Source organism: Drosophila bipectinata, chromosome 2L (assembly GCF_030179905.1).
Source record: "Drosophila bipectinata strain 14024-0381.07 chromosome 2L, DbipHiC1v2, whole genome shotgun sequence".
NCBI classification, from domain to species: Eukaryota; Metazoa; Arthropoda; class Insecta; order Diptera; family Drosophilidae; genus Drosophila; species Drosophila bipectinata.
Window position 1 is genome coordinate 24040156 of NC_091736.1, and position 24031 is coordinate 24064186.

The following is a 24031-nucleotide window of genomic DNA, read 5'->3' on the forward strand; positions in this document are numbered from 1 at the left end:
AACGTTTGACCCCTTGGGATTTCTGTGTTGCCTAATGGTAACAGCGAAGTTGTTGTTGCGAGAAGTCTGGAGAAAGAGGATCTCATGGGACGAGCCACTACCGGCTGAGATGTACAACGCCTTTATGGATTGGCGTAAGGAAATGGATAAAGTGGAAAACTTTCGGAGCCCACGTCACTATTTTGGATCTGGACTGGTGAAGACTATCGAGAAAGGATGAAAACGTGCAATTTCGTGGATGCGAGTCAGTCGGCATTCGCGGCAGTGGTCTACTGGAGAATCACGTATGAGGACGGCGACGTGCAAGTGAGGTTCGTGTGCGCAAAGACAAAGTGTGCACCTATGCGAACGATGACGATTCCACGGTTGGAGCTGCAGGCAGCAGTTCTAGGAACGAGATTGATGGACACAGTCAGGCAAAGTGTGCCTATTGCAGAGATTGTGCTATGGACGGACTCGAAGAGCACGCACAGGCGCTACAAGCAGTTCGTAGGGAACAGAGTAGCCGAGATTCTGGAGTCAACGAAGGTGGCCCAATGGAGATGGCTACCGTCCGCCGACAACGTGGCGGATGATGCGACTCGGGCGCAACGCAGCGTAGACCTGAGCGAGGAGTCACGCTGGTTAAAAGGACCGGCATTCCTGAGGAGATCACCGAGCTGCTGGCCGGGAACCGCACCTACCGACGAAGCGGACGCAGAAGATGAATAGGAAATGCCGAGTGAGTTTGTGCTCGTTGGCACGAGTGACACGTTTATATCCTTGCAGAGATTCTCAAGCTACAGGCGATTGTTGAGGACTACGGCCTGGGTCCTAAGGTTCACACGTCGATGCCGTGAACAACGAGACGAGCTTGAGAACTACGGCCTCACTGCAGCTGAGTGTGAAGCAGCTGAGGACTTGTTAGTCCGTATAGCACAACGTGAGGCGTTCCCCGACGAGATGCAGGCCGCCGATAATGGCCTGGATGTCGCTAAAGAAAGCGACATATGTGGACTGGCGCCATACCTAGATGGCAATGGAGTCCTGCGAGCGTATGGCAGGATTGATGCGGCGCTATGTTTGCCGTACAGCGCCAGGAGGCCTGTGATCCTCTCAACCCGACACGGTCTCACGGAGATGATTGTGCGCGATGCCCATGTGAGGATGAAGCATCAAAACGTGGATGCTACGATGACGGAAATCCGGACCAGGTTCTGGATTACGAGCCTGCGGAGAGTGCTTCGCAATGTGATCTCGGGATGCAGCGAGTGTAAGCTGAACAGAGTACGACCGATGGCGCCGATTATGGGACCTCTGCCAGAGGATCGTTTGGAGGCCTATGGCTGGCCGTTTAAGAGCACGGGCCTCGACTAATTTGGACCACTGCTAGTGACCGTTGATCGGCACCAAGAGAAACGATGGGTGGCCTTGTTTACATGCCTGACGACCAGGGCGATCCACTTGGAACTAGCACATGACCTGTCCACGTACTCCTGCGTAATTGCAATCAGGAACTTCATCTGCCGTCGAGGGCCTGTACATAGACTGCGCAGCGACAACGGCAAGAACTTCGTTGGAGCTGACAGGGAGGCCAAGAGATTTGCGGAGATCTTCGAACCCGAGAGGATCCAGTCGGAGCTGTCAAGTAAGGGCATTGAATGGATCTTCAATTGCCCAGCGAACCCTTCAGAGGGTGGAGCCTGGGAGCAAATGGTGCAATGCGTGAAGAGGGTGCTGCGTCAAACAGTGAAGGAAGTGGCGCCGAAGGAGCACGTAATGGAGAGTTTCCTGATAGGGGCGGAGAACATTGTTAACTCTCGTCCGCTCACCCATTTGCCAGTGAGTGCGAACCAGGAAGCCCCTCTTACGCCAAACGATCTTCTCAAGGGAGCAGCTTGCCCACCGGATACACCCGGCCTGGATGGAGGCCTCATTTAGGAAGGAGCTACGCGAAAGCAGTGGCGCGTGGCAATGATGCTGAGGGACCGTTTCTGGAAAAGGTGGGTCTTGGAGTACCTTCCCACGCTGACACGGAGAGAGAAGTGATGCCGCAGAGAGAAGCCGATTCAACGAGGAAACATCGTCTTCGTTTGCGATCCAGCCGTTCCGCGTCGAGACTGGCGGAAAGGCGTCGTGGAGGAGGCCTTTACTGGAACGGATGGTGAGGTCAGACGAGCCCGCGTTAGGATCATGGATGGAGATCGGACTCGCTGGATAAGGCGCCCCGCTTCAAAGTTGGCGGCTTTGGACTTGAGTGAAGGGGTTCTTCACGGAGGTGGGGATGTCGCGGATCGATTATCGATAGTTTAGTATTAAGTATTATTATTGAAATTTGGTATTGTGCCCTCATGAAGAGATTGGGCACACTAGGTAGATAATTGGTGAATTTGGTGGTGAATTTGTCGTCGAAAGCCATGGAGTGTGGGAGGTTATACTGCGGTAATGTTTATTATTATTATTAGCATCTTTTCTATAACTTGTACTTCCACTAGAATAAAACATACATATATACACGGAGCTACATTGGTGTTTTAAGGCGGGTTGCCCCATCGCCGCCGTATGTTTAAGGCAACTCCCACCCGAGCGACGACAATGTATATTTCGACCAGTATGGCTCGTACGTAAATATTTAATTCATAACTATTTTCGAATTTGCGGAGCCGGAAAGGTGGACTTGACTTTGGCTTGGATTTAACACAGAGAAAAAATAAATTATTAATTTTTGCCTAATTGTCGGATTTAATTATTATGGAGACAGACGGGTGTAGTTGAAAATTTCAATTTTTAATCAATGGAGGTTAAGTATCACGAAACTGGAACGGTGGAATTGAAACCGCGGCTCGGTTCAGAAAGAAGATTGACAATTAATTATAATTTTTTCTCGATAATTAAATTTTCGACTTTAATCATTGAATGGCCGGAAAGGTGAATTAAAAAACCTGGCCCTTTGCTCGGGCGGAAAATAAGAATTAAATAAATTTTATTAGTTATAATTATAAATAAATAAATAAATAAATAAATAAATAAATATGCTGGCACAGTGGAGCGTCGATAATATGTAACTGGGGGAACGGGAAAGTTATGTGGTGTACAAAATTGGGGAAGAAAAAACCAATATTACGACAGCGGCGGACTGTTCGGTGAACTTGGAAATTATCGGAACCACTTTACACTTGCTGGCCAATATTAATTATGCCTTTTTTTTCACCACACACTTTCACTGTTGACTTGCGGATTTTTTTTTTTTTTGCGGATTAATTGCACCAAAAACAATGTATGTGTGTATGCATGCACATATGCCTCGACCGTTGGCGAGCAAATAGATAACGGAAAGGCCAACAACGGCGGGAAATATAGCGAGGCACACAAAACGGAGATGGATGGAAAATTTTGTAGGGTTTTTGTCTTAGAAAAATCTCAAGCTGCCGTGGTGTCGAAAAACTCGGACTTGGAGTTGACACGGTAGAGAAAAAAAATTACAAATCTTGCACCAGTGTGAACGAAATTTAATGTTCGGACCAATGCTGAAGACCGGCAGAGAGACGGAGACGGGAAAAATTTCGTACTTATCTTTTGGCGGAACAATGCCTGGACTGCTGGTAGAAGATATCCAAATATCCAAAATATACAAAATATCCACAATATCCGGCTCGAAGGACCAAAATGTGTAGGGGGGCGCTGCTGCCGCAAAAGATTCCAGAAAGTAGGGGTTGAAAATGATAAGTCGAGGGCGTCTTCAGTTGAATTAAAAGAAACGCGTTCATCTTTATTGGCTGCGTACAGAGGATTTCCAACTTAAAAACTAGTACAAAAAGAGACCACCGACGACAACCAACGAGCGAGAGAGAGAGTTCACAGAGGGGCGAGTGCGGATGCGCTCTTCAGCGCGGGTGCGCTCTTCAGCGCGGGTGCGCTCTTCAGCGCGGATGCGCTCTTCAGCTGAGCGGCACCACGGCCCCTCACCTAAACAATGGCAAGCCGGTAGAGAAAAAAAGCCTGTGAAAATTTGCTCTTCGAATTTTTTGCCGATGGCGAAAAGAATTTCTATGAAAGGGTGAAAACCTATAATTGAAAATTCAGCAAGACTTTTTTCTTTTTTTATTTATGTATATCTTTATATATTTTGTTTATAAATGTATTTTGTTCTACTAGACTTTTACTTCTAAATTTTTATACCATTGCAGAGGGTATTTTAATTTTGGTCAATAGTGTGCAACGCAGTAAAGGAGATATCTCCGACCCTAAAAGTATAATATGACCTACCAAATTTCATAAAGATCGGCCGACTATATCCATATAACTGATTGGTCGGAAATGGTATAACTTTGGTGTTTTTAGAGTTAGACAATTTTTCAAATATTACGTGAGAGCTATTTTTGGCAAAATAATACGATATGCCAAATTTCATAATGATCGGCCGACTATATCCTACAGCTGTCATATAACAGAACAATCGGAAATAACCCAACTTTCGTGTTTTTAAACTTTTAATTTCCGATCGTTCAGTTATATGGCAGCTATAAGATATAGTCGGCCGATCGTTATGAAATTGGGTAGGTCGGATTATCTGATCAAAAATAGAATCTGTACCAAGTTCCAGCTTTCTATCTTCAAAAAAACGAAAGTTGGGTTATTTCCGATCGTTCAGTTATATATCAGCTTTAGGATATAGTCGGCCGATCCTTATGAAATTTGGCATGTCGTATTATATTGCCAAATACATCTCATGTAAAATTTGAACTCTCTAACTCTAAAATCACCAAATTTACACCATTTCCGATCAATCAGTTATACGGCAGCTATAGGATATAGTCAGCCGATGCTGGCCGTTCCGACTTATATACTGCGTGCAAAGGATAGAAGGGTATGTGCAAAGTTTCAATGCGATAGCTTGAGATAGCTTTACACTGAGAGACCAGATCGCGTAGAAACAGACAGACAGACGGACATGCTCATATCAACTCAGGAGGTGATCCTGATCAAGAATATATACATTATAGGGTCGGAGATGTCTCCTTCTCTGTGTTGCACACCTTTGGGCAAAGTTATCCTCTATGCAAGGGTAAAAATAAATATCCTCTGCAAGGGTATAATGCAAAATAATTCTTATAAATCAGCTTTCCACGTCAAAATCAAGAAAATTGTATGATAAAAGGTTCATGAATAATTACAAAGTAGATTAAAAACCAAGCAAAACTTATGTGAATCGTTTTTGTAGTCAACAACGTAAACCATCGACACTTCCATCGAGAGAATAGAAAGTATGCACCTCACTTAAACAAAGTAAACTGTACAAACAATTTCATAAGCAATTTGCAGTTAAAAATTTTATGGTATCATTTTGTTTTTAAATATTGTTTAAAACACGAATCCCAAATTGAAGTTTCAGTAATAAAAAAAAAATGTCTGCACCCGTTGAAAATTTGGTAACATTAGAAAATTTGGAATCAAGCTCAGACATTTTTGCCCATTTACTCAAGCGACACCAGGACAAATTTCCGGATGATGGGACTGAAAATAAATGGAAATGTCCACAAATAACTATAATTTTCGGTAGTGGTGATATGAACCAAGCTGCAGAGGCAATAGTCAAGGACCTAAGCCACACGATGGGAAGTGGATTAATAACAAGTGTTCTTGTAGAGGAATATGTCCGGGACGATATGATAAAAAAAATCCGTGCAAAATTAATACCAATGGACGAACGGTTGAAAATTCATCCAAATTACCTTAAATCTGTGAATCTTATTGACCGTATGAATTGCTCAACAATACACATTGAGGAATATGAAGAAGCAGATACAAAAAAACAGTATGGTCATAGGAAAAAAGGGTCTCCAATAGTAGTTTTGGACTTTCCTCAATACTATTTTGGGGAGTCCTCTGCCATTATTACTATGAGTGCTTTTAAAAATCTTGATGAATTAATAATGCTTTATAGAAGAGAAAGATTAAGCTTTGATTCCATTTCAGTTTGGTCTTCTAAATTAGCTCAGTGTTTTGATCTTGTAACAAGAATTCCACAAGGTGTTCATTGGACGTTTAACTACAAGAGTATATCCACAAAGTCGCCGCTACAGTTTTCACTGCCAAATTCAGAAGTATCTATTATGCAAAATATACATTTTGAGACTCTTTCTACTGCTGGAAATATAAAGACGATAGCTTTCCAGATTAAATAAAACTTTAAAATAAATGAAAAATAATACTAAAATAACAGACTGCTAATATGTGGTATCCATTACTTATACTTATTATTTCGTATATCATTGTGCTGTTAATAAAACTAACCAATTCTGGGGTCGCCAACATGTATAATAGAAAATAAATTATAACAAAAAATTATTTTTTCATTCAAACAATTACACATTGTATCCCTGCCATCGAACAGATGGAAGATTTATTTTCTATTTCAAAGTATTGAAAAGACTTTTTGAATAGACTTTTTCGGTCAATCGGTCTTTTAATGAGGGTCTCTCAGGGTCTTATATCTCTCAGTGAGCAATGTTCAGTAGGCGAGCATTTTACGAAACTCTCAACGAAAACATTCAACCAAAAACCAAAATCAAAATAAAGTACTTAAGTCCCCTGCTCCGAGAGAGAGTGATTGTCAAATTTTGTTTTCGGTTGTTCTCATAAACTGAACATAAGGGAAAAAAGGTTTACAGTTATTTGCAAGCAATGCCTAATACTCAATACTCATTTATCGGCTCAATCTCTAGCCTGCTTGAAAAATATAGCCGAGGAGGCGCGATAGCGGAAAAAAGGAGGTCAACCACCTGTCATCAACCTAGCAGCCTAAATGGCTGTCATCAACCTAAATGGATTGTCGCCAGGATCAGTACGGGGGGTTTGGGGGAATGTAAAAGCCAGTTACCGTGGGTTCCGGCGAAGGGCGAAGTAATGCTACCCGTGGGAGTACGGAATCCACGTGGAACGTAACAGTGTTCGGTAAAGGGGTAAATGCCGCCACCCGGGGGAAGATGGAATCGACGTGGAACGTAACGGTTCCCGAAGCAACGGTGGAAAAGTAGGCCAGTGGGGGAACCAGCATGTTGCGCAGGCGTGCCTTAGAAAGTGTGGCGGAGTGAGCAGCAAAGGAGCGGCAAGGAGCAAAGGGGGGGTTGCGACGCAGAGTGCACCGGTGCCCACCTGTGCACCACATACCAGCAGCAGAGATCCGTGGCCGGGGGAAACGAGGAGCCACGGTCAGCGACCCGCCAACGGGAAAGTGGCGTAATTTTGGAAGCAGGATTAACGGCAGGAGCAGAATCCAGGAAGATTAACAGGCGTGGTCCTGCGAAACAAGGATAGACCGACTCGGGATCGCACGCCCGGTGTACACGGAACGTAAAGGACGAGACACAAGACAAAACCAGGGTGGGGAGATCGAGTTGGGCCATTCCCGAACACGACAGGTAGCCTTGCAAGGAAGTGAGAAAAGGATAAGTCTGGCGTATGCCTTACCGACTCCTGAAATCACAACCAACAGGCGTGGTCCTGCGAAACAAGGAGGCCGACTCGGGTTTGCCGGCGCGTATGCACGGTGTAGCGGGAGCGCGACGCACGGTCAGTCACACGACAACTTCCAAAACTGGCACCGGAGCGTATGCACGGTGTCCCGGTGTAGCGAACGCGACACGCATAAGCATTCCCTAACCTGGCACTGGCGCGTATGCACAGTGTCCCGGTGTAGCCGAAGCGGCAGTCAGCAAACAAACTCCCAAACCTGGCACCGGAGCAAATGCACGGTGTCCGGTGTAGCGAAGGCGACGATCCGCAACCAATTTATAATCCCGGCCCGCCGGCACGAAGGTTCCCGGGAGTAGGGGGGCAAAAAAGCACTGCCAATCGTCTGACCAGTCGTAGTCGACCCCAGGGGGTGTTTTCAAGGCAAAAGGGCGGAGGGTAGCGAAATCGCTGGCAGCGCGGCACCAGGAATACCATCGGCGACGGAGTAGCGGCGGCGTATCCTGACCAACCCGCAGAGGACGCCGACGACGGAGCCGGCAGAAACGGAAGGATCAACGAGAAAGAGAGAAGGAAAACCTTGTGTATTTTGAAGAGATCTCGAAATAAAGAGTGTGAAAATCTCAAGCTATTTGCATTATTTTCTGGGCTTGGGCAATCACGTCGAATCTATAAATTCGGTGGAACGGATCCGCGAAATTCTGTGAGCTATCCGCGGCAAATTGTGGCGAACGGAAGCAGAAAAACAGTTCGTTACAATTATTTTGGTCAAAAGTGTGCAACGCAGTGGAGGAGACGTCTCCGACACGGAGAAGAAGACTCAGACGACCCACCAAATTTCATAAGGATCAGCCGACTATATCCTATAGCTGTCCCAAAATGACTACAAATGACCCAAATTTCGTGTTTTTGAAGACAGAAAGTTGAAACTTCCTACAGATTTTTATTTTTATTTTTTTTAAACTTCAGTTAAAATATTTTATTAATAAACTTTATTTTTTATATCCAGATGAGAGGCATATCCAGATGCTTTATTGCAAACTCTTAACATCACCGCCCATAATAATTGTTTTTGTAAAAGAAATTTTAGAATACTTAATATACCTTGAAATATAAAGAAATAAGGGTTTCTTTAATAGACAAGCTCTTTACCAAATTCAGATCGTTCACATTCGAAGAGGATTCCGATATGACCCTGAACGGTAGGCCATCAAGCATGGTCATATGAAATTGGTGATCGATTCTAAAGCTACCCATTAATGTTGTTAAAATATTTTATATTAGGCTTTTCATATTTTCAGTTTCTCTGCGAGTCAAGTCTGCCGATTCTTTTTCGTAAAGTATCTTTATGGATCGACAATATCGAGTAGAAGAAGGTCGATTTTTTTCCATAAAACTGTCGGCCCTATCATGTTCTATCATGTTTCCATCGAAGTCATTGAATTTTGGCCTGTATGTAGAATGACAGCTGCTCCCATCACAGCCTATTTATAGGTAGCAGTTAACTCGGTTTTATTACAATATTATTTTCCATATGGTGAGGAAAACTTTCTGGGTGTGCTTTAATAATTCTAGCAATCGAATGGTTCACTAAGCTTTGTAGTGCTAGGTTAGGCTAGGTTGAGGCGCCGATGCGGGGCCTGTCATTGACACCCCCATCCACTAGTGCCGCTGGTGCTCCTTGTGATACCGCACAGGCAAGAGGTCTTAGAAAGGGATCTTTTCTCTCCTTTCTACTAATGTGCCCAGAGGAGTACTAACCTTCCTGCGGCGGCTCGCGGTCCCATCCAGATTTACGGATGAAGGCTACGAGTCTGCGTGGAGCGATCTCCGCGATGTCTGTTAGGTCCGTGAGTGCTGCTGCGCCCAAGAATTTGAGTCGGCAGAGCCCCAGCGCAGGGCATTGACACAGGAGGTGTGCGACTGTCTCTTCCTCTTCTACATCCCCACAGCTCCTGCAGTAGTCACAATGTGGCACCGCTAGTCTAGCCGCGTGTGCTCCTATTAACCAGTGTCTCGTGATTGACTTGACTGCCAGACTGCAGTCTTTACACAGCGGAGTGTTTCTCCTGATAGTTTTGGAAGCCCTAATTTGGTATTTTGTTTCCTAGTGCAGAGGAAAAGTTCGGTTTTGGATGGGCTTACATCTAGTCCATTCCTAACTGCCGATATTGAAAGTCCATACCCCAAGTTTCTCCATCATGCGGTCGCATAGAGACTGGGGAAATTTTTCAGAGAAGGCAATTGCGACATCATCTACATAAGCAATAACCTTGCAACCTTCTAGGGATCGTAGTAGGCTTCTAACGTTCCACAGTTAAGGTTAGAGTACACCTCCTTGCGGAGTGCCTCTTCTGACGTATCTTCAACAGTCCTGTTTACCAAGATCTGCTAGCCTCGTTAGCGCATTGAATATCGAACATGGCAGGTTGTTGTTGAACAAATTCCTTGTCACTAAGTGCCTTTTTGACGATCGTAAAGATCCCGTGGAGTGCTGTCTCCGTGGATCAGCCCATCCTATACGCATTCTGTTATCCCGAGATATCATCTGATGGTAAGAGTAATGTGGAGGCTGATTAGTCTCTCCCATGTCTTGAGAAGGAAGGACGACAGGCTTATAGGTCTGAAGTCCTTAGGGGTGCAGTGTGATGATTTTCCCGCTTTGGGTATGAATAAGACCTTCGTCCGCAACCACATTGCGGGCACGGTGCCTATTCTGAAAATTGCTAAGAAAGCTTTCCTGACCCATGACCTCAGGGGACAATGCCCTCTCGGCCTGGGGATTTGAAAAGCTCGAAACTATTTATTGCTTAGCTGAGATACCTGTCACTTAAGAGGTATTCAAGTTGGCTCGGGAGGGAGGGGCTGTCCCCCTGTCTCTGCGTTTCCAGGGTTGTTTCTTCTAGAGAGAATTCCGGGAAATGTGCCTCTGTGAGAGCCTCTAGGGTTTCTTTGCTGGACAGTTACCTTCAGTTCAGTTCCTTCCGAGGTTTAAATGTATCCTACGTTTGGTGCAGTTGTTGCGAGGACCTTCCGGAGTCGGGAGGCCTCTGATGTTTGTTGAATGTTCGTGCAGAACTTGGTCCAGGCATTCCTTTTTTCCTTAAGCAGCACAGTGGTCGATTGAGCCAATCTGGCAGGCAATAAATATAAAATTAAAGGTTGAAATTTAATTCATATTTTTATTTATTTTGAAAACTAAAATCCCGCCAATATCTATTTTTATACTACTACATTTTTCTAATCGATAGTCACGCAGTCGTGAGCTAGGGAAGCTCACTAAATTTTTCTGTCCACACCTAAATATATTTTCCCGCACTTTTTAAGCGTTTTCTTCTGCTTTGTAAAAGTTAAAGTTTTGCAATTTTTTCTGAAATAAGTGTTATCCTAAGTCAAAGTTGGTATGTATTTAATAAAAAAAACATATGTGTGCCCTGTGTTTGTTTGTATTCGTGGTAAATCGATGTATAAGTTAACATTTCGTTTACAGTAGCATTACTTACATACCTCAGACTTTCGTGGAATAGAACTTGTGACCCCTACGATCTCCTGCCACCAATCTTTCTGTGTTTATAGAATTAGCTTTTGTGAATCGTCCAGTGTCAAAATGAGGTGCTACCAGCTGCTACCCTTCAGCTCAAAAAAGTTCTCAAAAAAAGTATATTGCTTTGGAAGACGAGGTGATTCAGCTTTTGGAAAGCATCCCCGAAATTAGCAACAATGAAAAGTAATTTTCCAATTTTGTTATAATAAACAAGAAAGCAAAGCTAACTTCGGGCGGAGCCGAAGTTGATATACCCTTGCAGTTAAAACCCGGTATATACGTCGCAAAAATCGGATACTGCTGGCCGATCCTTATGAGAATAAAATAATATAACCCAATTTATTATAATATAAAATCTAAAACTAAGTCCCAAACTTCTATCTTCAAAAATACCAAAGTTGGTATTTCTACCAAAAACCATTTCCGATCGTTCAGTTATATGGCAGCTATAAGATATAGTCGGCCGATCGTTATGAAATTTGGTAGGTCGGATTAACTGACCAAGAATATAATCTGTACCAAGTTCCAGCTTTCTATCTTCAAAAACACGAAAGTTGGGTCATTTCCGATCGTTCAGTTATATGACAGCTATAGGATATAGTCGGCCGATCCTTACGAAATTTGGCATGTCGTATTATTTTGCCAAAAATAGCGCTCGTGTAAAATTTAAACTCTCTAACTCTAAAAACACCGAAGTTATACCATTTCCGATCAATCAGTTATATGGCAGCTATAGGATATAGTCGGCCGATCCGGGCCGTTCCGACTTATATACTGCGTGCAAAGGAAAGAAGGGTGTGTGCAATGTTTCAAGTCGCTAGCTTTAAAACTTAGAGACTAGTTCGCGTAGAAACAGACAGACAGACGGACAGACGGACATGCTCATATCAACTCAGGAGGTGATCCTGATCAAGAATATATATACTTTATAGGGTCGGAGATGTCTCCTTCACTGCGTTGCACACTTTTGACCAAAATTATAATACCCTCTGCAAGGGTATAAAAACAGAGCTGAAAATTTTTCTAAAAAAAAATCAAAATTAAAACATTTATTTTTTAATTTAAAAAAAATTTTTTTTTTAAAGTATTGTTAAATATTTGTTTATTTACATACTAAATTATAAAAATAATTTGAAAAACATAACTTGTTTATTTAGCTTGATATTAATTATTGACTGCCAGATTGGCTAAATCGACCACTGTGCGCAGTTATTTGTTGTATTGAATTGTTGTATTGTTGTCTCCGAGTTTGCCTTACTGGCAAAATTAAAGGCCTTGCGGGCCCTGGGCTTAAAGAGCGCAAGTGTTTGCGACCAGCATGGTGGTTTTTTTGACTTGTTATTGCCCGATCTGCTTTTGGGACAAGCTTTATTGAATGCCCTGGCGCACGCTGCCGTTAGCGTGTCCACCATGGCATCCAGGACTTCCCTACTGTAAACGTCCCTTGTTGGAGGTTTCCCCAAGGACCTTTTTTAGTTTTTTCTTGTATAACTCCCAGTTTGCTTTTCTCGGGTTGCGTACCGTTAATCGATTAAAGTTCTCAAAATTGACCACTAATTCTATGTATCTATGGTCCAAGAAAGAGTGTTTCTCTAGGAATCCCCAACTAACAATCTTGGCAGCTAGGGAGGCAGAGTAAAGAGTGATGTCAAGTACTTCCCTTCTGTTTTTGACAATGGAGGTGGGTTCTGTTATTCCACCTCGGCGAGGTGGAGTAGGAGGGCAGCTGACGCCGCTTTACTGTGATGGAGGTTTATCTGCAAGATTTTCAGGGACATTCTTACAATTCTCCACCACAGTAACTTCTGCCTCCTTCTTGGAGCTCAGCAGAGAGTCCTCCTGCATTCCGACTCCACTAAGTGCCCTTGCCAAGTCGCTTTCCTGAAGTGTACCGTTCCAGGATGTCCTCCTTCTCATCCGACATTCCTTCCGAGTGCCCCTCTTTGGTCGGCTCCTTCAAGTCTGACTCTTGCGCGTCTGCCTCCAGCCCGATACCTCCTGGTTTGGTCTTCGCATCGGATTTGTAAATACGGACCATCACATGTTCAAATCCGTACTTCAGCCGGTGCCGTACCGGTGCTCCGACCTTTTCAGGGCTTTTATGGTCTCCTCGTTGAATGTGAGGACGACCTGCCTCCGAAGTCCCACCCCCTCCTTGACCTTGGCGACTCTCCAGTCCGCCGTTGGAAGCGTCGGATTGCACATCCTAAGCATAGTTAGCATGGTCTTAGGGTCGGCTGGCTTTTCAGTGAGCCACACTCGCGCCCTCGGTTTGCTTGGAATCTCCTCCCAGTCAACCGCCACCAGCTTAGCTCCGGGGTAGACCTCTCAAAATGATGCTACCATTCGCTTGTAGGTCTCTACCGATCGCGCGTCTTGGCAGGCAATTACCTTGATGCTACCCTGCTACCATCCTGCGTCTTCGCATTGTGGTGGGGGTCCTCCGCTTCGCAGCATCTCCTCCACGAAGCGCCCATGCAACTAGTTTACCACTCTTCGCCAAAGGTCCTTGGGGATGAGCCCATCCTTGGCTGGGCCTTCCTCTTCTTAGCCTGGGGGGCTTCTCCCTCCGTGGACCTCTGCCTTTTCACGCTTTGCGATCTCCTTGGCAGGATCTTCCAGCACATACTCCTGCTTATAGTCGCACTACCAGCAGTGTACACAGTTACGGCACTCAATTGCTTGCGTGTAGGTCTTCCTGTTGTACTTGTTGACTGACGGCCTCTATTGGGAATGTTAAAATTTAAGCGTGTTAGTAAATGCTATCTGGCTATCTGCATCCCCTTTAATTAGGTTATGTAAGAAAAGAAACGCCCAGCATTGGCCTACGATTGGTTAAGCTTGGTAAGTTTATTAGAAAGAGTCTACTATTATAAGATGGAAGATGAAGATTTCAGTTAAGACCTCTAAGTAAAAAGTTAAGAAATTCTTTTGTACGGATTCTATGCGGTCCTGATGTACTCCATATTGGGCACTCCTGACACATGAACTCCAGTATCTGACGGACCAAAGAAATTAATAAGGTTTTAGTTATTTAGGGGTCGTTAAATTCTTTTGTCCATCTTTTAATGAAATCAAGGACTCCTTTAGCTTTAATAACCATTGTGGAAATATGGTCCGCAAATTTAAGTTTATTGTCTAATAGGACGCCAAGATCAGTAACCTGAGTTTATTTTTAAGGCAATCCCATAGACAGTATATTTAGCCTGCAGAGGGCAAAAACGATAAATAGACATAAGCTTGCATTTAGATCCATTAAGTATTAAATCATTTGCTAAGCACCATTTAAGAAAGTTTTCGAGATCAGACAGAAGACTGCATTGGGCAGGGATGGATTTATATTAAAGAAAAAGCTTAACATCTTCTGCATACATAGGAACTAAAGAGTTCGTTAAAGCAGGGGGCAAGTCATTAAAAAAAAGAGTAAATAATAACAGGCCTAGATGACTTCCTTGAGGGACGCCAAATATAGCACGCACCAAGGGGGAATGTATATATTTAAATAATACTCTTTGTGTTCTTCCATCTAAGTAGCTGGAAATCCACGTTAGGAAATCTGTAAAAAATCCCAGCATATTCAGTTTACTCAACAAGATTGAGTCATTGACTGAAGCAAAGGACATTATATTTATATTAAGCTATGTCCTCCACCTTTATATCGGCTTTTGTTTTGGCTTTGATATAGGCTGAAATATGTATCTCTGAAGTATTAGGGGCAAGCCGAGAAACAAATATATGTTTCGATGGAGGAATCACCTAAGGTTTTTGCTGTCGTTTTGCTGTGCCGGTGGAATTCTCTGTTGAATGACTCTAACGGGGGTTTCATTTACTAGGACCTGTGGTATCACTTAAAAGGATGCCACGGAGGACATGTCGGACAATTGCTGATTTGCACTGAGAAATTCGGACGACGAATTGTTCTCAGTTTTAGCCCTTGGGGTGGCCAGAGATATTAGCGGCTACCGTAATATCGGCTAAGCAGGCTGAGGCGGATCACAAATAGCGGATTTATTACGCTTTGGGGGACTTATTAAGCAGCTAAAGGCCGATAAACAGAGTGTCAAGCGCACAGAGCTGGTCATTGATTTTACGAAAACCAGTGATCAACTCTTTAAATCAGGGGTGCCCAAGCTCTACATACGGGACAGCAAACTCCCATACCAATCAAAAATAATACTACAGTAACATTCACAAGGGGTTTAAAAAAATCAATATAATAAAAATAAATTTTATTACAGCAATTAAAAAAAGGCCCTACATATTTTACAACAGCTTATTATTATACTATGATACATAATGCAGAACTTCTTAATAAAAAAAAGTTCTGCGAAGATGAAATTTATCGCTTTAGGTCGAGAATTTTGGCAGAAACAAAAACAAGAATGAACATCTTGCAGTGACCAGTTTTCGCCACTGCAACAAACAAATTCAATCGGATTAGTACGATTGAGAAGCACAACTCAAAAACAACTCAAAAACAAATGAGCAGCGAGAGCAATGGGATGAGCACCACCGCTTTAAATCCATTCTTAATCTGTTTCATAAACGACCTCAATTCGTCTTTAAATCCATTCTTAATCTGTTTCATAAACGACCTCAATTCGTCTTGGACATAAAAAAAATCAGACCTACGGGAAATGGTATCCGAAACTGTGGCAGTGAACCCGGCACACTTGGCGTGTACGACGTTTTTACATAGCCAGCAATGGATGGTAAGCTTAGATAAGGAGATTGTCTTGTTACAAAACTTCATTGAACAGAAGAGTTTAAATTCGATTTAAGTTAAAACTGAAGTTTCTCACAATTCGATTCTCAAGCATGTAAACACCGGTTTACGGCAATAATTACAATAAACGCAGTGCGCACAATAGAAACACAAGTTTGTTAATTCAGGCAGCTACAAGCAAACAGGGTAAGCAAAAAAATAGGCTATTTCGATAATAGTTTTTAATTTAAAATGAATTTCGAACTGGAGAACGAAGATAAAAAGGTTTGACAACAAAAAGACTAAGCAACATTCAAACTTAAGCCTAATCTATTTAAGATTCCTTTAATAAAGATATTTTCTTTACGCGGAACACTTCATTTATATAATTTTTTTAAATAAATTTACAATAATTATTCAATTAAAAAAAAAGTGGAGGTCCCCCATGAATTTTTTTTAATATCTACTGTCTATGGGTTATATCTTGTGTGAGCAGCAAAATCAACTTAAACCACTTTGTTTAATAAAGTTTATTCAATTTTCAATTCAATTAAATCGGTCGTTTGGCGGGCCTTCTGTCTCCTTCCCCTTCTATCGTCCATGGTGTGTGACTCCTCTATTACAATGCTGTTGACCGCTAAGCTCCGGGAAGCTGTACTTGTCTTAAGCTCATCGCGCCGTTTGAACCACCCCACAGTGGTCGATTCGGTCTCGCTAGCCGCATTAAATTAATAACTTCTGATTTTCTGGTTTTTTATTTTCGGTTTGTTACTCAATTTTGCATTATGTGGACAAAAATGAAATTTATAGTGTTTTTTTAAATTTTGTTTTTATATTTAAAAAAAGACTTCTATTAATTTTTTTGTATTCTAAAGAAAAAGAGTAAGAAATAGAATTATAACTTATATTATGCAAGAAGCAAATAAGAAACATATACATTGTATACAAAAATTTTATATACATCATACACAAATAAAATTAAAATTCTGTGAACAGACGATGGCATGTCAAACCAAGGGTATTTATTAACAAAAATTTCGGCAGTTTCCATAGCGTACGATCCGAATGCATTGGTGTTTAAGTAATGTCCACAGGACAATGCTCGCAGGACAATGCTAAATCGGAATATTAAAATTTGGTTACTCTTTTTATGCGCGCAGCTAAATTTGGAAAAAATCTTCGTGCAGTGTTTCCATTGTTAGTACTTACAGTACCGGCCGTACTTCCAGTCCAGTCTTATAATATCCCCGGTAAGCTCCTCGTCAGCATTCAGCCTCGACACAATTCTTGATGTATTTCCGTCCTTATACAAGCGGCTACTTGCAGCCAACAACAATGCATCCGTCAAGACTTTGTCCGAAATGCCTGATAGTTTGTTGATTTGAGTTATTCTGCATCACTCTGAAATACTTTTCTCTGGGCGTCCAACATTTCTAAATCGTGTCTAGCCATTTTTTTCAAAAGCTGCCTTATTTACATCGCATTTCTCCACCACTGGACAAGCCCACTATTAAAACTACTATTTTTCCCCAATTTTGAAAAACTCCTTTTCGTTACAATCATATTTGATTGTAACGGCTTCGCCGTGCCATCCTAAGAAAAAAGCGCGCTTCGACACTGACATTCTTCCTAAAAAGTGAAATAAATTGTAGATACGCAGGACTTGACATTTCGGACAGATAATAATTCACACTTTAACAAACAATTGCAACCAGAGTGAATTTGTTAAGTTCTACTTTACGAAAGACTGGTGTGCGCTCTATTCCGCACATTGTTAATACACTCCAAATCCACTACAATTTATAAGTAACACATATACTGACACGTCACAAGCACAGATTTTCTATGTAGCACATACCTTAATAGTTGTTAAAAACCAAACTTGCACTAGAATAATCGTAAATTGCACTATTTATTCAAATATGCACCCAATAAGTAAAAGGGCGCCAAAATTGTAAATATCAACTGCTGAAACATATGTTAACTTTGACAGTTCACAGCTGATCATTAGCTTATTGATGAGCTTATAAAACATCAATTAGCATCTAATCAAGGTGTATACTATCGATAGGTAAACTTAAATTAACGTTTATTTAAATTTGCAAATCATAATTAAATGCCGCTAGCGAGGCCAAATCGACCACTGTGCACCCCTTTCGACACCCCGCTCCAGCTCCGCAAATAGAACATAAAGAAGACTTTTAATAGTACGCTGTAAATATTTTACTTAAACTGGGAAACTTGCCAGCTACCGAAAAGTCTCGGTAATTCTAAAAAGAGGATGCCCAAATACAAAATCAAAAGAGCGAATCAAGCCTCCCTGGTGGTCATCAGAGGTAGCTGACGAAAGCAAAAAGCGAAGTGCTCCTCATTGATCTCTTTCTGCTTAGACTGTTAAAGCACAGCTCAAGCTGCTTTGCTTCATAAAGTCCCATTAAGCCTCAACTCTAAGCTACCTTTAGATCTAGAAGATCTAGATGTTTAGATCTCACTGTACTAGTAAGAAATCTCTTCCTATGCTGCTGGATAATCCTTCCCCAAATGCTCTCCAGAATCAGGCACTTTGTCACATGAAAACGTGTACTTATACCCAAGCGGACAAGTCATCACTTATGACCCCATGATGAGTTTAGACCAGTCGTCGGCACGGCCCTATCCCGAGGGCATAGGAAATTTCTCTGCCCGAGCTCTGGCACACACACATAGTATAAATGTGTGGAATGTCATGCTCACAGCCTACTTTCTGCTATTCGTAACTAACACTAATGCGTTAAAATCATATCAATGTATTGAGATGCCGACCACTGGTTTAGACCAATCAGTCTATCATCCCTTTAATCCAATAAGCTTAAGAGCCTTAATAGAGTTATAGGGGAAGAGCCAACTCCTTTATCCAGAGCACAAAACAAAAGTGTATCCAAGTAACCAAAAGGGTGCAACGCAGTGAAGAATACATCTTCGACCTTATAAAGTATAGGTATATATTCTTGATCAGGATCACCTCCTGAGTTGATATAATATGAGCATGAGTTATATGAGCATGAGTTCTTTGAGCATGTCCGTCTGTCTGTTTTTACGCAAATTAGAATTAAAACTTTGCATACACCTTTTTTTTTTTAACGCAGACTTTATTCTATAGCTGCCGTATTACTGATTGATCGGAAATTGTATAATTTCACTAAATTTAATAAGGATCGGCCGACTATATCCTATAGCTCTAATATAACCTAACAATCCAACACAACTTTCGTGTTTTTGAAGATAGAAAGATAGAATCTTCGTAAAGATTATATTTGTGGTCAGTTGATCCAACTTACCAAATTTAAAACCGATCGGCCGACTATATCTTAGAGCTGTATATAATAAAAATGCCGACTTTGGTATTTTTAAAGATAGAAGCTTGGGACTTATTTTTAGATTTTTATTGTAATAAAATCGGTTTTTTATGATATTCCCATAAGGATCAACCAACTACATCCGATGTTTGCGATATATATATCCGGTTATATCCGATTTTAACTGCAAGGGTATATCAACTTCGGCTCCGCCCGAAGATAGCTGTCGGGTCAAGCAGCAGCACGGAGTTTAATGTTTATGTTTAAATAATGTTTAAATAATGTTTATGTAATGTTTAGTGTAATGATTACCATAGTGTAATGTTTATTTATTAGGCTTAAGTTTGTACAAAGGCTTTGTTGATCGCAAGCCGACTCTCTCTCGGCCGCTCGACTCAACAAGCTTTCCATAGAGAGTTTTAGCTCGGCAATGTCTAGGTCGAGCCGCCCTCTCCACTTTCGAGAGCTTTAGCTCGAGGTGACTTGTCGGGCCGCCCTCTCTCTGTATATTACTTGAGTCCCTGCATGCACCATAAGCTGGTCTATCTGCGGATCATCCGGCTTCATCTACATGCAGGAATAAACATTTGTAACGTCCAAAATTAATTAAATTCGTCTTTTATTTACGGCATTGAAAACGCTCAATGACCAAACAATAGCTTTGCTTTCTTTTTTTTAAATTTGTTTGTATGAGAGATAAATAATATCGTTAAACTCGTGCTTTTATATTATTTAGCAGCCAGCTCAAGTTTTGGTTTTATTTTTTTTTTGTGATAGAAAAATAATCTCTTTAAACATTTTGCCGCCCCCGGGTAGACTTTGTGCTAAATATACTTTAGACTTTGTGCTAACAACAAAAAAAATGGCAATGAAAATAGATAGAACTTAAATAGAACTTAATAGATGTTTGTTGGCATGATCCTCTACCAACAATAAACAAGCTTGCACACAGAGCCGTTTCAACTCCCGAACAGGTCGGGTCGTTTTTCGTCCTATACTCCCTGGAGAACTTAAGGCAGCTACAACAACAACAACCGAATCCACATAAATTCAAACCAGCACGTTTTTATTTATTCTTTTTTTTTCTTTTGGTTTGCTTTAACAAATTTTAAAAGTTCAAAAATGGAAATTCATCCTCTTAAGCATAAAATGGCGCTCCCAGCCAAGGATAAACCCTTGAGCTTAGATGCAGCCATTATAAAACTACCAGAAATTTCCGCAACACCAAAAAAGAGGAGTGCAAACGTAATCGAAGTGATAAAAGAATCGGCAGAAAATCGAATGGATTCATATGAGTCAAATTCACAAAAGTGCAGTGTCATAGAGAAAAGTTGTGAAAACCAATCAAAAGAAGGAGATAGAGACAATAGCATTACCAACAATAAGAAAAATCGCCAATTTCCATCCACGAAATTGTTCGAGTGCATAGGAAAAACGAAAATAAAGATATGGTGCCTACTTCCAGGGTTAAAATAATCTTTGAAGGTGCAGAAATTCCGGAGGAGGTCGTCTTCTTATATACTAAAGTTAAGGTCGAACTTTTTGTTCCATTTAGTCAGTGCTTCAGGTGTTTAAGGTTTGGCCATTTCGCTCAACACTGCAAACAAACCCATGAAATTTGTCGCGATTGTTCCCTTTTGCATCCAAGGGAAGAGAAATGTAATGTTCTCAAGTGCGCAAACTGCAAACAGCCTCATTATGCTACTGAGCTTGAATGCCCAGCAAGACAGAGGGCTTTTGCTATCCAAAAATGCATGACATTTGAAAATCTTTCCAGAGTAGAACCAAATCAAAACCAAGTTTTTCTGCTTTATTTGAGAAGCAATCCGCTAACTCTTTTGAAATTTTTAATTCATCTGATTTTCCTCTGATTCAGACCCAGAAAAAATCAGCCATTCCAGTGTTGCAGAACAATATGAAGGCTGCTGCAGAAAGCATTCATAACTTTATGCCCTATAATAAAGTAGTTCAAATTAATCAAAACCGTATTAATAAGAATAGAAATGCTCAGGTCACTATGGAAAATTACAAATCTGCAATTAGGGAAAACAGTTTCTCTCTTAAGGGGGGACATTTGAGTAACAGGCCAAAAAAATGCGGATTTTCTGGAATTTTTTTTTTTTGCCAAATCAAAACAGCTAATCGAAAATTTGTAAATGAGGTTTTATTATATTATATTTAAAGTACACAATAAAATTTTTTTTTAATAAATCGAAAACAAAATGGCGGCCCTGCAGCCCTTATTCGTAGGCCCTATTTTTTTAAAGGGGGTCCATGGCCGAACACCTAACGTCCTTAATCAAGTTTGGTTAGTTTCTGTATCTCAACGGCTATCGACACACATAGGACTTTTTCGATATATTGAGTTTTTGCAAAATGGTGAGTGATTGAAAAAAATTTTCAATTTTCACGAACAAAAAACGTCACAATATTGTTTATTGATAAAAAAAAAAGTAAGCAAAATAAAAAAATACGTGTGTCGATAGACATAAGTATTTTGAGTATACTGTCAAAATTTTAGATCGATAGGTTAAGAGTTGTTCGAGTTATGTGTTCGGCCAACTCAAAAAAAGCGGTTCCGAGAAAAACGCGTGTAAAGTTTTAAGTACTGTGGGATATACCTGTGAGGCATCGCCGCAGAATGAAAAATTTCGACACTTAGACACTTTGGCCGGACTCTATCTTTTGATATGTCATTTTTAAGACCCTAAAAAATTTTTTAAGCGAAAAACAAATATTTCGATTTTTTCAAAATTCTACTCAGATGTCCCCCCTTAATGAAAAATTTATTCCTCCTCCTTCAAAATCCTCCATTTTTTTCACAGCAACAACAAACCCCCTCTCCATCCCAACCTATTACTTTGACCCAAGCTTCAGCTTTAGAAACCGCCGAAATCGGTTTAATTTCTATTTCCTCTCAAATTACTTCATTTTTGCTAGAAAATAATACAAACATTGTATCAGATTCTAGAACCTTTTTAGAAAACCTAAGATCACGTATTGCCAAAAAAAATTCTGAAATTGATGTGCAAAAATTGCGCTCAAGTTCTTAAATTATTAAATTCGTCATTGTGTTTTTAGAAGCTTCTCAGTATTATATTCATTTTCTTTTTTTTTTTTTTTATTTATTTATTTATTTATTTTTTGTTTTAATTTATGAAAATCGTACAGTATAATATTCAAAGTTTGACAGCCAATAATAATAAACAGCTTATTGAACTTTTTTAAGTTAATAAAAATGTAGACATTGCCATTTTGTCCGAAATTTGGATTAAAAATAATGCGATGTGCAGCCTTGCTAATTTTAATTTTGTATGTAAGCCCCGTAATGACGGTTATGGGGGTGTAGGTATTTATATAAAAAAAAATATTAGGTATAAAATTATTAACTGTGATACGAAAATTGAAACCATTGGAATCTCTACGACCAACCTAAAACACAATATTAATGTTTTCAGTGTATATTCTCCCCCTAGTACCAACGTAAATGACTTCGAGAAAGGTTGTAAAGATACATTTATGACGGCAACAGCTCTTGGGGGACTATCTATAGTTGGTGGTGACCTAAATGCTAAGTCGTCTATTTGGGGAAACTCTACGCATGATAATAAAGGCCAAATTTTAGAACAGATCCTCATTTCTGCAGGTTTTTCTTGTTTAAATGACGGTTCTCCCACTTATTCTCCCAATCCGTCTTACTTATCTGTCTTATTTATGTCTTATTTATGTATTCAAAAGGAATTTCCCTCTTTTGACATTCAAACCTTAAATAGATTGTACTTTCCGGCATCTGATCTCACTAAATTTTTAAAATCACGTAACCCAAATTCTGCGAAAGGTCTATACAACATTTCCTATAGCATGCTTTTCTCCTTACCCCCTGACGAAATCCAAAATTTAGTATTTATGGTTAATGAAATTTTTAACGATGGCATAGTACCTGATTCTTGGCGTAGAATAAAAGTTGTTCCAGTCCCTAAAAAGAACACCGATTCGTCAATAATTACAAATAACCGTCCAATTAATCTTTTAAGTGTTGTACTTAAATGCTTAGAAGGTCTTATCAAAGTCAACATGGAGATGCACATAGATAGTTTTAAACTAATTCCAAATCGGTCTTATGCTTTTAGAAAAAATCACTCTACAGCCCACTGCATTAACGACGTCAATAATAATGTAGATCAGGTTATTTATTTAGGTAGGACAATTTGTACAAATAATTCCTACTTAGGACATGTTAAACATATCATAGCCAAATCAAATAAATGCAATATGTTTTTAAATATGTTAAGTGGATTTCGTTTTGGCATTCATCCCAGCAAGGCCCTTAACCTTTTTAAGGCTTTTGTTAGGCCAAAATATGAATACGCCTGCTCTTCTTTCGCTTTCATTTCGAAAACGGTGACAAAAAGTATTAGGGTTCATGCGAATTTCTTCCTTAGGAAATCCCTTGGACTTATTAAATCGACTTTGATTAACTGAATCAAATGCTTTGCTGAAGTTTGTGTAAATTACATCGGTTTGATATCCCTTACAAAAGCCATTTATGACAAAGGATGTCAACTCCAATAAGTTTGTGGTGGTGGAGCGACACCTAATAAAGCCATGCTGACAAGGAGTGATGATCGAAGAGCAAAGGTGTTGCAAATGAGGGGTAATTAATTTTTCAAATATCTTTGGAATTGCCGACAAATTAGAGATGCCTCTGTAGTTGGCAGCCTCGGACTCTTGAACGATTCCTTCCACTTAAGGGGAAAAATCGAGGTTTCCAAAGATAAGTTGAAAAGTCTTAGAAGAGGTTTGCACAGAGCTCTGGCGCAGTATTTTAGCACACAGCCTGGTACTCCGTCGGGGCCTGGCGAATAAATGGGTTTTACCCTTAAAAGATCAGATAATAAGTTGTTCTCAGAAAAAAACGGACAGAAAATAAGATTTGCTGCTTGAATGTTATATGCGTAACGCTGATCTGTCAATTTAGGCGGAGTTGTTTGAAAA

At 40.7% G+C, this 24031-nt stretch overlaps 3 protein-coding genes and 1 long non-coding RNA gene across 4 annotated transcripts; all 4 read left to right on the top strand.

Moving 5' to 3' along the window:
- The first annotated feature begins 216 nt into the window (after window positions 1–216).
- Window positions 217–711, top strand: LOC122322205 (uncharacterized). The gene has a single exon (XM_043213768.1). It carries the CDS (start codon window positions 217–219, stop codon window positions 709–711), a length of 495 nt encoding a protein of 164 aa, XP_043069703.1.
- Window positions 712–714: 3 nt separating this feature from the next.
- Window positions 715–1920, top strand: LOC108134086 (uncharacterized). The gene is made up of 2 exons (XM_043213767.1): window positions 715–1309; window positions 1373–1920. Exons 1-2 carry the CDS (start codon window positions 715–717, stop codon window positions 1918–1920), a joined length of 1143 nt encoding a protein of 380 aa, XP_043069702.1.
- A 322-nt stretch (window positions 1921–2242) lies between these two features.
- On the top strand, window positions 2243–2590 carry LOC108133495 (uncharacterized). Its single transcript, XR_006246469.2, has 2 exons — window positions 2243–2421; window positions 2475–2590. It is a non-coding gene; the product is annotated as an uncharacterized lncRNA (long non-coding RNA).
- A 2667-nt stretch (window positions 2591–5257) lies between these two features.
- Window positions 5258–6224, top strand: LOC108133494 (uncharacterized). Its single transcript, XM_017253431.3, has one exon. It carries the CDS (start codon window positions 5385–5387, stop codon window positions 6162–6164), a length of 780 nt encoding a protein of 259 aa, XP_017108920.2. The 5' UTR covers window positions 5258–5384; the 3' UTR covers window positions 6165–6224.
- Window positions 6225–24031: the final 17807 nt, after the last annotated feature.